General features: G+C 50.9%; 1 protein-coding gene across 1 annotated transcript in view; it reads right to left on the reverse strand.

Moving 5' to 3' along the window:
• Positions 1 to 14,150, reverse strand: part of LOC135306179 (zinc finger protein 850-like) — a gene marked incomplete at its 5' end in the record, with an annotated part of 412,436 nt that overhangs the window by 272,311 nt on the left and 125,975 nt on the right. Inside the window, 1 exon segment of the mRNA XM_064429767.1 lies at positions 11,869 to 12,521. Within this exon segment, the coding sequence (XP_064285837.1) occupies positions 11,869 to 12,521 (653 nt within the window).

Raw genomic sequence — 14,150 nt, forward strand, 5'->3', positions numbered from 1 at the left:
CATCCACAGGTGTGACATCAAGGTGTTCTGGGCTGCCACTGCCTCCACTGGCCTTGTGGATGGTATTGGAGTGTGTTTAGATCACGGTTCTCTCTGACCCTAAGGCACCTTACAGCCGCTCTTGATCTCCAGCACATCCCCACAAAGCCATTCTGCAGGATGACAAAACCTGCTTTTCTCAAGCCCCTCTCTTCTGCTGCTGCTGCCCTTCCCTCCTACACTTCCCCAGCAGCCTTTGAGCCCAGATGCTGCTGCTGAGCTCTCGGGATGCTCGCTGCTCTCCAGCTCCCACACATCCATCATCTCAGGCTCACTGGCATTTAGGAAGTCCAGCAGAGCTCCTTGCCCTGCTGCTCTCTGCAAGGTCTCTGCCTGCCCAAGTTCCTCCAGAGCCCCCATGCCATGGCCAGGAAGGGGGGTGGAGGCAGCAGGTGCATAGGCACCTTTCCTTCATATCCCATCATGTCTGGCCCAGCTAAGGATCCAAATCGGGACCTGTTCAAACTTCAGTGAAAGGGTCACTTCCTGTCAGCAAAAACATCTCAGAGTTCTACCTACAGCAAAGAAATTGAAAATTTATCACACAGGATTAGCTTGGTCTCTTTACCTTATGGCCTTTTCTCTCTGAACTGAGCTCCTGTATTTTTGCCCGGTGCTCGTCACAGCCACTGCCATTTTTCCCATTCTCCTGCTCTCCACTGCGTGTCTGACTTGGTGTGGTAGAAGGAGAGCTCTTCTGGATGGGAGGCAATGGCTTGGAGGGAAGGAGCATAGAGGGATTTGCCAGAGAAAACCTCTTGGCGAGAGGGTAGCCAGTCAGGCCTGCAAAGTGGACACACAAAATGTAACAGAGGCCACAATGCAAACCTAAAACATCTGAAGCTCCATATTTCATGGGACACATTTCCTGGAAACTTCTAAAGAGCTGGACAGGGAAGCATGGTCCTACGGGAAGACACTGGAGACAGCGCAGGGGAAAACCCTGCCCCACTTTCACAGAGGCACCCCAGGAACAGCCTGGCCTCTGGGCTGCCCCGGGACAGCAGGGAGCCCCGAGCCCCGTGCTCTCCAGCAATGGCTCAGCTGCACATGCACCCTCCTGCTCCTCTCCCTGCCCCACAGCTGAGCAGCCCTCCAGCTGCACGGGGCACTGGCAGCAGCACAGCTCATTGCAGGGCCACATGCAGGGCACAGCTGTTCCCTGGCAATGTGCACAGCCTGGCTGGGCTGCCACAAGACCCTTCCTCCCAGCAGAGAGCGGCCCAGCTCCCCCCTCACCTCTGTGTGAGGCTGAGCCATGCTCTCAAGGGAAGAAGTGAGTTATGTGAAGTTAATCACTTTTATCATCAACACATCTAATAGGTATGGCACTCGATGGGAATAAATTTTAATTATTGGGAAAATTTCTTTGGTTTTCTTTTTCATGAAACTAGTCTGTGTTACATTCCTCTCAACAGTATTGAGTTAGCAAGTGTGAAGGGAAGGGTGGAAGGCTCCAAACATAAGAGGGGAAAAAAATTCCTTCTTGAGGCTGGCCTTCTGGGAATCCCTAGGAAAGACCCACACAGCTGTGACTGCTATTTCTGAAAACCACAAAGACCTCTCAGCAAGCAGGCAGGCCTTATTGTTGTTTCTGTACCACCGTAATACCATCCCCTGGGTGGGACCCCATCAGCAAGCAGAGGAAGAACAGGAAATTTTTCTGTACTGAGACCCAACAGTGATGGTAAAGAAAGCAACAGGACTTGCATCTCATGGCCAGTTTGTGGGCAGCTGTGGCCACAGTCCCTGTCCTGGCTGACAGTATGACTGATTTGGCTACTGTCAAACAGGAGAAAGCAGAGTAAACTAATGACAGAATGTTGTGATTCCATGGGAGCCCTTGCAGGATCCTCTGTAGCTGTCAGCCACCTACTCTGACACAGAGCCAGCACTGACCACCACGGAACAGTTTTCCCTGAAATATGGTTGGGTTTGTTTTCCATTTGGCTTCAGCCTTTCAGCTCCTTCCTATCCTCACCTTTTCCTTCAGAGGTTTTTCCTTTTCCACTAAAGTCCATCTTCAAACCCGTGCTTCTGCCTGGCAGAAGGATCTGGGTTTGACTCTGGGAACACTCTCAGAGCTGACAGCGACAGGAGCTTGGTGCCCAGCCTCAGAACAAGGCCGGGTGACTCCGATCGCCAGCGCTCGGCACAGAGAGGCAGAGCCAGACGCGTCTGCTGCCGCTGCGGCCGTGCCAACCACAACCTGCACAGCCTTCACAGCCCCAGCGTGGGGCTGCCCCTTTGTGACACAACAGCCCATGGGGCTGCCCCTTTGTGATGCAATAGCCCGTGGTTCTCTCATTTCCATGGCTGCAAAACCCCACCCCAACTCCATCCCCTTCCCTTCCCAAGGGCAGCTAGCCCTGAGCCCAGCCTGGCCAGGCCTGAGGCTTTCACACTGTCTAGGAAGTAAACCCTCTCCAAAGCTACTTTTCAAGTCCTTTATTTCTGTAAATTCATTTCTGTAATTTATTTCTGTAATTCCCACTCAGATCTGGGTTGCAGCTGGTTGGTGTGGGAATTGCTTAATTTCTCTTCACATCAAACAAAGTGCTGGGACACAAAGAATGGCACCGGGCCGTGGAAGTAAAAGCAGCTTTGCACTCCCCAGTAGATGACCCCAGAATTCAGCTGGCCGATAGCTTTAGAGAACAAATTGACCATCCAAATATTCCACTTTTGCTCTGCTTATTGTTCTAGGGGTTTATTCCCTGCTTGCTTTTTTTGCATAAACACCCAAACCCAACATAAACATGATCTGCCTCAAAACATTTCTGATCTTGGCAGTTCCTGACAATTCAAACTTTTCATGATGGAAATAGCACAGGGCAGGTTATTCTGAAAAAAGTGGATAAAACTAATCCTGCTTGATTTGGCAAAACTAAGCCTGAGCCATGGGACCAGTGGGTCTGATCCCTTTTTCTGCATCTGAAACATTATTTCTTCAAGTCTCATGTCTCCTGTCTATTCAAAGAAGCTTTGCACTCTGCATCAGATGCCCCCAGTGTTCAGTGGGCCCATATCATCAGTGTATCTGTAGGGTGTAAACTGGCCATGCAAAGTTCTCCCTCATTGTGGCAGGGGTTTATTCCTGCTTGCTTTCCTGCAGACACACCCAAACCCAACATTGCAACACCTGCCTCAAAACAATTCTCATTTGGACTGTCTCTGAAAATTCAAACCTATACTCAGAGCGTTTCCCTGTCCCCAGGGCCAGGCTCCAAGGCTGGCCTCTCTCCTGCACAGAATGAAGAAGAGCTGCTGCCCTTGCCAGCGGCTCCGGGGTCTGGTGATCAGTGCTCTGAAGGCAGCTTTGTACACACCCTGCCCCTGAGCCGAGCAGCATTCCTGGGCATTGGCACCACCTCTGCAGCCAACATCCTCCAGGACAGCTGCAGCAAGGAGATTGCAACAAGTGCTGGCTGAAGGAGTCTCCAGGCTGCGGCAGCCCTTCACCTGCTGGAAACATCTTGTGCTGCCATGGGAGAGCAAAGGGGGTGATGGGCTCTTTGAAAATGAGGGTGTCCTCCATGTGCTGCTGCTCGCTGGGCTGATACAGCTGCTGCTGCCTTCCCCCACAGCTGTGTCAGGAGCCTGCCTGGGAAAATAACACTGCCAGTGCCAGCCACTGATCCCTGCCATGGCCCTGCCCACAGGGCATCCTGCCCACCAAACCGCTCCAGTCAGGTGATGTCAGACAACATCAAAATACATTCAAACGATGCATTTCCCACTTTCTGGCAAAATCGTGGCCATACAGTCCACGTGTTGGAGGCAGACTGCTGTTGGCAGAAGGGGGAAGCCCCAGCAGCTGCTCTCCCCATGGCAGCAGAGGCAAGCCTCTCACCACGCCCACTGCTGTAGAGCCCAGTGCTTTGGAGTTGCTCCCACTCAACTCAGGCTGCTGCTACAGCAGCAGCATCACTTCACACATTTGATAACAGACTTGGAATGGCACACAGGACTTGCCCCAAGAGGTACAAAAAATTTTTTTTAAAGTGGAGTGGGCAGGAGAGTTAGAATAGTTTGCTCCTTTTTAATACAAGCATACCTGATTTAAGCAGGGACACTGGGCTAATCATACTGGGGACCGGTTTGTAATTCTTGTCTCTAGCAATTCCCACCAGTTTGCAAGCATTTTTCACTAAGGGGTAGATAAGATTTTACAGCACATCCATGAGCAAGTCTGAGCCTGAAGTCAATGCACAAGAAAATACTCCCAAATCTGCCACCCATGGGAAAAGGAAGCAGAAAAGCAGATGAAACAAGTGCCATTGCAGCTAAATTGCCTGTATTTATCCCATGGTCCAACCTTCCTGTACAAAAGCACCTCAATTCAAACACACAGCTTAAGATCAAGGAATAAAAGTGCTTTGAGAACATTTAAAGCCTGATTCCTATTACTTTCAAGGAGAGGTCAATGCTAAATTCCTTAAAAACACAAATGCAGGTCTATTTGGGACTGCATCCTTCAAAAGCACAAATGGAGGTTTAGAATTGAGAACTTTTTCCATTGGAAAAGACCTTTAAGATCATAGAGTCCTTCCCATAATCTGAGACTGCTGACACTGCCAAGGCCACCCCTAAAGCCTATCCCAGGACGGGATGCTATTGGCATTCTTGGCCACCTGGGCACCCTGGCTCTCAGCCACTGCCAACCAGCACCCCCAGGTGCTCTTCTGCTGGGTGGCTTCCCAGCCACTCTGCCCCCAGCCTGCAGCCATCCATGGGGGTGCTGTGGCTCCAGTGGAGGACGGGCACTTCACCTTGTTGAACCTCACGCAAGTGGCCTCAGCCCATGATCCAGCCTGTCCAGATCCCTCTGGCAGATCAGCACTCCCACCCAGCTTGGCATTGTCTGTAAACTGCCTGCGGTGCCCTTGATCCTCTCTTTCCCATCGTTGGCAAAGATGAGAAACACAACTGGTCCCAGTGCTGAGCCCTGGGGAACACCACCTGTGACCAGGCACCAGCTGGATTTAATTCCATTGAATTCCACCCCTCCCTGGGCCTGGCCATCCTGACAGTTTGTACCCAGGGAAGAGTGCACTAAGGTCTTCAGTCTTTTCCTCATCGTTTGTTCTGTGTTTCCACCCACATCCAGGAAAAGACAGAGATTCTCCTTAGCCCTCCTTTTGTTGCTGATGGATTTACAGAAGCATTTTTATCCTCTTTGCAATTTTCTAAGAAGAAATTCTCTACATGAGGCTGTTGAGGCACTGGGAACAAGTTGCCCAGAAGAGCTGTGGGTGCCTAAGGAAGGGTTTGCATCTGCCCCTGCTCTCTCCACTCCCTTCTTAGTCATGACATGGGGGGCCTGAAGCAACTCCAGACTGAGGACAAGGTGAACATGGCTCAGCCTCACACAGAGGTGAGGGGGGAGCTGGGCCGCTCTCTGCTGGGAGGAAGGGTCTTGTGGCAGCCCAGCCAGGCTGTGCACATTGCCAGGGAACAGCTGTGCCCTGCATGTGGCCCTGCAATGAGCTGTGCTGCTGCCAGTGCCCCGTGCAGCTGGAGGGCTGCTCAGCTGTGGGGCAGGGAGAGGAGCAGGAGGGTGCATGTGCAGCTGAGCCATTGCTGGAGAGCACAGGGCTCTGGGCTCCCTGCTGTCCCAGGGCAGCCCAGAGGCCAGGCTGTTCCTGGGGTGCCTCTGTGGAAGTGGGGCAGGGTTTTTCCTATGGCCTACTCCAAGTGTCTGCCAGCAAGAGCATGTTTCCATATGCTGCTATTTAGAAGTTTCCAGGAAGTCTGTCCCATGAAATATGGAGCTTCAGATGATTTTCTTTTGTATTGCTGGCTCTGTTGCATTTTGTGTCTCCCCTTTGCAGACCTGACTGCCTACAGCCTTACCAAGCAGTTTTCTCTGGACACTTCCAATGTTCTCTTACCCACAAAGTCTTTGTCTCCCATCCAGAAGAGCTCTAATTCCTCCAAGCTCAGGAAGAAGCTGCTGCCTGTCTGAAGAGTGTCACAAGAATAGGATTTATGTGTTAGGCTTCATAGTTAGATATGGATATATATTCTGATATTTAGATGTCGTTTTGAATAAAGGTTTTGATTGTATCTTTCAATTTTGATGACATATTTTTAATTGTATATATTTTATTTTCGTTATTTAAAAAAAAAAATTAAATAAACCGAAAGGAGAATGTGAGACCAGGACCTGCCAGCCTAGAGATTACGGGAGTGCAGCTTGCTTGATGTGCCAGTGTCTCACCCATCCTTTCCTCACTGCACATCTCCTCTTCCTCTTTTGCCACATTTTCTTTCTGTCATTAGTGCTGCTCTTTGTTACTTGGCATTACAACAGGGCCACACATTGACATGTTTGGGGGACAATGGAACCAAAAGATCCTGTATAGTCAAAAGATTTCTACCTGGATATGTTGTGTGCTCTCAGAAGGCCTGAGCAAAGAAACCAAGAGAAGTGTGCCCAAATGCCAAAGCTTTGCTCCTTTGCAATCTCACAGAGGTCTGGATCACAGGTGACTTCAGGCACAATTTCATAGGTAAGAAGAGGATGTGTATTTCACTGGGAAAAGATGCCCTGCTTTGGAATAGTTGTCTGTATGTAGATTTACCCAGGACAGCAGTCCAACAGTGTCTTTTGCAACTTGCTTGCCAAGGGATGAGTGGGCTGTGAGGCCAATAACAAGTGACAAGGGTTCCTCAAATCTATTGCCACTCCAGCCTGGGTGCCATTCTGCCCAGGGCTATGGGATCATTTGTTCCCATGGACCAGTGCTTGCCAGGGTAATGAATTCCTACATAGCTGGAACAAGCAATTCTGGATTCCGCTCCAGCTCTTGGTGGGCTGCATGATCATTGACAATGCTGCCTTTCCAGAAATTATTCTACAGTTTCCTTTCATACTCATTTGAAGATTTAAACTTCACATTTCAATTTGTTTTGCCTTAGGGAAAAATACTTCTGGGCCCAGTGCAAACTGTAACCTTTTGACAGCAAAGTCCTCATGGCTGCCAGCTTCTGATGTTCTAGAAGAAACTGCATGTGAATGTGTTAATTGAGTTTTCTGAAGGAAAACTCTGTCTGACTCTGTGTCACGTGGCTGCATGTGTTGGCATAGCTATGGGTCTAGTCCTGGCCTAGTAAAGCCCAGGCAGGGTGGCATGTTGCAGGGAAAACAAGCCCACGAGCTTATGGGGTTGCCATCACCAGCAGAGCAGATGTGTCCTTTGGGGATTTCTCTGGAGACAAAATTAGGGGCCTGCTCCATGCCACACTATGGATCTCTTAGATCCTTAGATCTTTCTAAACTATCCTAAAAAAGGCAGTGAAACTTCACATACCCTTGCACAATCACTGTTTGGATAGGGGCATTTTTGTCCCTCCTCAAAGCCATTGCTCTTGCACACCAGAAACATGAACATCCACCAACAGGAATGATGCATGGTCCTCCTGCTGCTGCTTCAGAGCTCTGGGAAGTGCAGACCTGGGTATTACCAATGGGAACACTTAATTAGCATTTCATGCTCCTTCAAGATGCCCAGATCTCAGGGCTTTTAGTTTCAAAGCAGCCACTGTACTTGCTCTAGGGAAGAACAGTAAACGGGAAACAGGGATTGCCAGCCTTGCAGGGGTGTGGGGAAAACCTGGAGTGTCTGTGTCAAAAGATGAATGGGAAGAGTGCAATTGCCAAAGCCAAAGCTTTGTTAGGATAGCTGGGTAAGTTCTTTACTGCCTGATTGCATGGAAGTCATTTCAGAACCTCCTTTTTGTATCTCGTGCAGAAAAGGAGATCTTAATAATACCATGCTACTTAAAAACACATTGTGATGCAGATCTGTAGTGATTCCCAATGAAGCAGACGGCCTGCTTTGTCACTGCCAGCCCTGGTGACCCTGCAAGAGACCGTAGGGTATGCCGTGCCTGTTTTATATCCAAGCAAAGCTTGAGTTTGCTTATTAGTGTGGAATGAATACAAGGGTAATAAAATGGACAATTAAACTGGTCACTTTGGAGGATATGCTCATGCTTTCACACGTCAGACCTGTACCTCATGCTCCCAAGGCTTGTTACTCATCATGAAATATTTCAATAAAAAAACACAGCTCCTGTGTTACATCTGAATAAAATTGCATCAGTTCATCAAGAATTCTGCTGGCAAGAACAAGACAAAAGCCGTCTGACACTCACTTGCAGCTGTCCTGGATTTCTGCAGCCCTTTGTGAAACGCTGCTGTAGGCAGAGTGTTTGGAGTTGGTTTGGGCCTTTATGAGAGATCTGTGTAACAGCATGCTGGGCTCTCCTGGCAGAAAACTGTCCCAAGCCCAGGGACATGGTGCCAGCAGGAGTGGAGCAGCCCCGCTTCCAGCCCGAGAGCGTGAGCTGAGCCACGCCGGGGAGAAAAGACACCAAGGGGCTCCAGCCCAGCTGCTTCACCTGCCGTGACTGCTCCGCAGAGCTCTGCCTCTGGGAGAAAGTCGACGCTGGACAAGCATGGAGCTTTCATTTGCTGCTGGAGCTGCTCCGTGACAACTCCTGTTCTTCCTGAGGGAGGACCCAGCACCACCTTGTAACGCGTGTCCTGGGGGGATTTTCCTCCGGCATTCTGGGTTTTTGTCCCAGCAGGGGGACGGTGAGGTCTGGCAGTTTGATATCTAGAACTCACTGGCCTTTTTGCTTGCTTTTCAGCTATTCCGCTTGTTAATAAACCATTGCAATTTTTTTCCACTTTCATCTATTAGTATTAATTTCCTGTTACTGGAAGGGGATTGTTGGAACACTTTAGAGGAGACAACTCATTGCAGAGTGTCCTGTATTAAGTTCTCCCAAACTGTGTGAGACCCATGGCTTCACACAGGAGCAGCCCCAAGGCTGCTGAGGGGAAGGCACAGAGGAAGACAAACCCAGTATTTCTGAGGGGAATTCCTTGACACCAAACCAACCTGAGTCGTCCAACAGCTGACCTAACATTTCGAGACATGGGCCAAAGGGGAAACCTTGCAGTGTGTTTGGTCCAGGCCGGGTCATGCTCAAGGCAAAGGTGTGTCAGTGCACTTGGCTTCTTCTCTCCTCATTGTGTCCATCACACACAGGAGCCCAGAGCTCCTGCAGAAACCATCACAGCACTCAGTGGGAGCAACTTGTGTCCAGTGCTCACACAGAGCTGTGTCCAACACTGCCCCTCATTGGAATGAGGAACTGTTCCAGCTCTTTTAGGAGCTAAGGAGGTTTGGCCTTCAGATCAGCTCCTTCCCAGCTCTTGATTTGCTGCCCTGGCTGAGCTGCTGCTTGTGGCAGCACTTGTTGCCCAGCTGCCAGCCCTGCTCTGCTGGCCAGCAGCCACTGCAGGAGCTTGTGCTAGTGACATCGAACCTTTCAGATCTTCCTCAGGAAAGCTCAGGGCAGAACATGTCAAAAGAGCATTGCCTGGGCCATGCCTTTGACATTAAATCTCTCCTCTGTGCTTGGTGCCACACACAGTAAATATCTGAGGAAGCAAGTTTTCTGCTCCAGAAATTCCTTAAATCAATCAGTTAAACTGTAACAGAACACGATTTGGGATGTGTAATCTCACTTTAATTCATTGTGCAGAAAGCTTCAGAGAGCTGTGTGACCTAAATGACCTTGCCACCAAGAACTCAGAAAAGTGGGAGAGATGGAATCAGTAGCACAAGGATCTGCATTTTGATTCTCCCACAGGCCTGAGGAAACATCCCACTTCCACTGGGCCATGCCTTTTTACCCTACATCAAAACCTCGTGCTTCAGATTGTGGTGGTGAATGGCCCCGGCCTTGTCCGGCCACACGGTGACCTGAGAAACGCTTGTCAGGCCTGGGCCTTGCTGAGCAGCCCCTGGGCCCAGCTCCTCTTGAGCTTCCCAGAGACACCGAGCGCTGCCAGGCACTTGTGCTGTCTGACCAGCTCCTGGGGTGTCCTGTGAACTGCCTTGGAAACCGCTTTTCCTGCCTCAAAGGCATGACATCCTCCTTCTCCCACTCTCAGAGCCAGGCTGCTGACCCATGGTGCGGCCACGATGAAGCGTTGATGGCTGAGGCCCCTCGCCTGTGGCCCATGAACAGCGCTCCCAAAGGAGGCCCTTGGGGCTCTCCTGGAGCCCAGAGGTGCCAGCAGCAACCTCCCTCTGAGTGGGGCCTCGCAGAGCCAGCGCGCTCTCAAGCTTGCTGCACTGGCAGCATGACTGAGCAGCCATGGATCCTGGGCCAAGAGCCCACTCCTGGAGGCTCCAGTTTAACCACTGCTCAGCTCCAGTGCTGTTAAGCTTTTAGGCCGTATTCCTTCTGATCCTTGTCCTTTCTGTCCCTTTCTCAAATGCACCTAAACACACACACACACACACACACACAATTCTCAGAACGTTTCTCATTTGATTGACTGAATTTTGTTCCTTGCTTTTTTCCTCATGTTGTTCCTTAACCAAGCAGTAAGTAATAATGTGAATGTTGCCAATGAATTTTCTTGAGCTGTTGCTTAATATTCTATCTGGCTTTTACTGAACCTTGCCTGGGAATTTTTAAGCAATCTCAGACACTTGTTCGTAACAAGCCTTGGGAGCATGAGGTGCAGGATTGACACTGGAAAGCAAGAGAGTCATTCAAGAGGGATGAGTTTAACTGTCCATTTTATTACGCTTCTATTTATTTCGCTCTAATAAGCCAAGCCAAGCTTTTCTTGGAGGCAGAATGTGTGTGGGAGGCACTACAATATTATCCCATAGCTCTGGGCTGAATAGCACCCAGACTTGGGTTGCACAAGCTGGGGAAAAAGATGTTCCTGCCCTTGAACTTCCTTCCTATCCTCTCAACAACTGAAAACAAAATTATAAATCAATAAACTATAATTACAATGAAATCAATTATAATAAAAATGAAATATTTTTCCTTCCAATACTCCAATGATTCAAGCGAAAACAACAATAACAATTACTATAATATTACCAATAAATATAAACAAATTATATACTAAGAAATATCTTCTGAAAATTTTTCATGCAATAACTAATATACCTTAGATTAAAAATATCTAAAAATACTATCATACAATCTAACACACCTTAGTAAAACAATTCATATTACAAACACGCTAAAAAGAAAATCAAGCACCACTAGAATTTCTCCTACATTTTAACCAAACAATTAAACTTTAATAACACCCTTAAGTACTCTAAAACAATTCAAATAATTTTTAAAATTTAATTGTAGGTGAGTGCTTTTATTTGGATATTGGTTTTTGGATTGTTTGGGTTAGATGATTTAAAAAATGGGATTTTTAAAGCAAATTAATCAGCTGAGGAGGAGGCACTCTGCAAACAGAACTGACTGAAAATGAATGGGACAGAAATCAGTAACTCTGAAAGTTTTATTTGCTGTCAAATACATCCCACCCAGCCAGCCCCACACAATCCCCATCCCACCACTCCCAATTGGGATCCCACTTCTCCCAATCCCCTTCCAACCCTATCTCACCCTGGTGGCTGTGGAATGGAGTGAGTTTGGCTTGGGATTGAGTTTTTTTGAGGAGGGAACAAGCAATTTGAGGAGGGATTGAGCCTTTATGGGTTAAAATTCAGTTGTTTTCAGTGGGATTTGAGTTGTTGTGTGGTGACAGAGCCATCCGTCTTGGCTTTTGGAGGGCAAAGAGAGGAAGAAAAGAAAAAAATTAAAGCCAAACCAAAAGGACAATCAGGCAGGTGTGTTCCCAACACGGATCACAGGGAATGTGGGTCACCAGGGCTGTGCCCAGCGTGGGTCCTGCAGTGGGGGATGGAGCTGGAGCAGCGCACGAAGCTCTTCCCGCACTCGGGGCACTCGCAGGGCTTCCCTCACCGGTGCCTCCGTTGGTGTCGGGTCAAGTGAGAGCTGCTGGAGAAGCTCTTCCCACACTGGGGACACTCGTAGGGCCTCTCCCCAGTGTGGATGCGCCGGTGGGTGATGAGGTGGCAGTTCTGCCTGAATCCCTTCCCGCAGTCGGGGCAGCAGAAGGGCCTCGCCTCTGTGTGACTCTGATAGTGCTGGAATAGATGGGAGCGGATAGGAAACCCCTTCCCACACTCGGAACACTCGTAGGGCCTCTCCCCAGTGTGGATCTTTTGGTGGACAATCAGGCTGGAACGCTGGCTGAAGCTTTTCCCATACTCCCCACACTCGTAGGGCCGTTCCCCAGTGTGGGTCCTCTGGTGCTGGATCAGGGTGGAGCTCTGCCTGAAGCTCTTCCCACATTCCTCACACTCGTGGGGCCTCTCCCCAGTGTGGATGAGCCGGTGCCTGACAAGATTGCCATTCTGCCTGAAGCCCTGCCCGCAGTCGGGGCAGCGGAAGGGCCTCTCCTCTGTGTGCGTGTGCTGGTGCACGAGGAGATCAGAGCTGGTCTGAAACCTCTTCCTGCACTGATCACACTCGTAGGGCCGTTCCCCAGTGTGGCTCCTCCGGTGCACGATCAGGTGGGAGCTCCACCTGAAGCTCTTCCCACACTCCTTGCACTTGTGGGGTTTCTCCCCATCAGGAACCTCCTCATGGACCACCAGCTCCGAGCTCTGGCTCCATCTTCGGCCGCCTTCCCGGCCCAGGCTGGCTCTTTCCCCCTCACATCCCCGCCATCTGCGTTTGCAGCCCCTCCTCGTGCAGCATCTCTGGGGCTTTTCCTCCCCATTGGGTTCCTGCACCGTGGAGCCGCTCAAAACGGCCTCTGCCATGAGGTTCTGCCGCAGGGATTTGTCCTCCCTGCTCTCCATCCTCAGCTCCTGCTCTGGGGGAGGAAGGACAAGGACAGGATGGCATTTGCCTCCGGGCCACAGGCAAGGGCAAGGAGATGCCCCCAGGCTGCCCTGCAGCCGGGTCCGTGCTGGGCTGGGAGATGGAGCAGGAGAGAGGGTAAAGGGGCACTGACTTCCTCTTCCTCCTCACCTGCCTCAGTGTCCAGGGACATCTTCCACTTCCTCACAGCCTCACAAGAACTGGCAATGGGAAATCCTGGTTTGGGGAAAACTAGGGATGAGCACATTGACTTTGAAAGTCTTTCTGTCCAAGTCCCTCTCTACAAGTCACTGGCCATCTGGGCTCCAGAAAAACCTCCCAAACACCAAGATTCAGCGTTGAAAAAGCCTCCCAGGAACTCCCCGTACCTGGACCCTACCCTCTTCTGTTTAGAGTTCCCCCCTGTCCCAGCTGCTGGGGTCACGCTTGCATTGGGGGTCCCCCTTCTCCTCGGTGCCCGCCCTCCCCAGCCTGCTGGCAGTCCCAGCAATCCCAAAAGCTGCCCCCTCTTCGCTCCCCATTCAGTGGTGCCGTGGCTTTTTGGGCTCCCTTTTGGGCTCCCTTCTCCCCTCATTCTCTGCTCTGGGCTGCAGGGGCTCCAAGGAGTCCCCCCTGCCCCTCTCCAGCCTCTGGAGGCTCCCGCCAATGGCGGCGCTCCCCCCTCTCTGGGCTCCCCACTTTGGGCTCCTGGGGGACACAGGGCTCTGCTCCTCCAGGCTGCCTCTGCCGCCAGCTGCCACCGCCACCCCCCGATGTCCCCCCAAGGGGCCTTTTCCACTCAGACTTGCACTTCTTCATTCTCCAAACATCCCCCCAAAAAACCCAACCCAGGCACTCCCCAGAATATTTGGGCTGAGCTCCACCTCCCCGGGCACCTCCAGACTTCCCATGTGCCTGACCCTGGGACAATCTGGAACACCTTGGACCCCCATTCCAGCCTTTCCCTGCCCTGAGGCCCATCCTTCTGCAAAACCAGAGATGCCCTGAACTCCCCCTTCCTGAACATGCTGGGTGTCCCTATGCCATGTCCCACCTTTTTTGGTAAACCCTGCACTCCCCTTTCCTGGGCTCCAGGCCCCCTGGAACTCCCTTCTGCCTCTCCATGTCCCTGCCCCCCATTTCCGTGACCCTGAGCCCCTCCTGCACCCCCATTCCTGAGACCCGAGACCCCCTTTTACCTCATTGTCCAGAACTGAGACCCCCCTGCACCCCCTTATCTGGCACCAACTCAACTTTCCCCGGCCCCCCGCCTCTCCCATCACCCAGCCCCACCCTTCTCCCTGACCTGGGATCCCTGGGCCCCCATTCCTGCATTTTCCAGCCCCCAGACCCTCCTTTTTTCACTCCCAGGACATCCCGGCACCCCC

The sequence above is a fragment of the Passer domesticus genome, chromosome 8, assembly GCF_036417665.1.
Source record: "Passer domesticus isolate bPasDom1 chromosome 8, bPasDom1.hap1, whole genome shotgun sequence".
NCBI lineage: Eukaryota > Metazoa > Chordata > Aves > Passeriformes > Passeridae > Passer > Passer domesticus.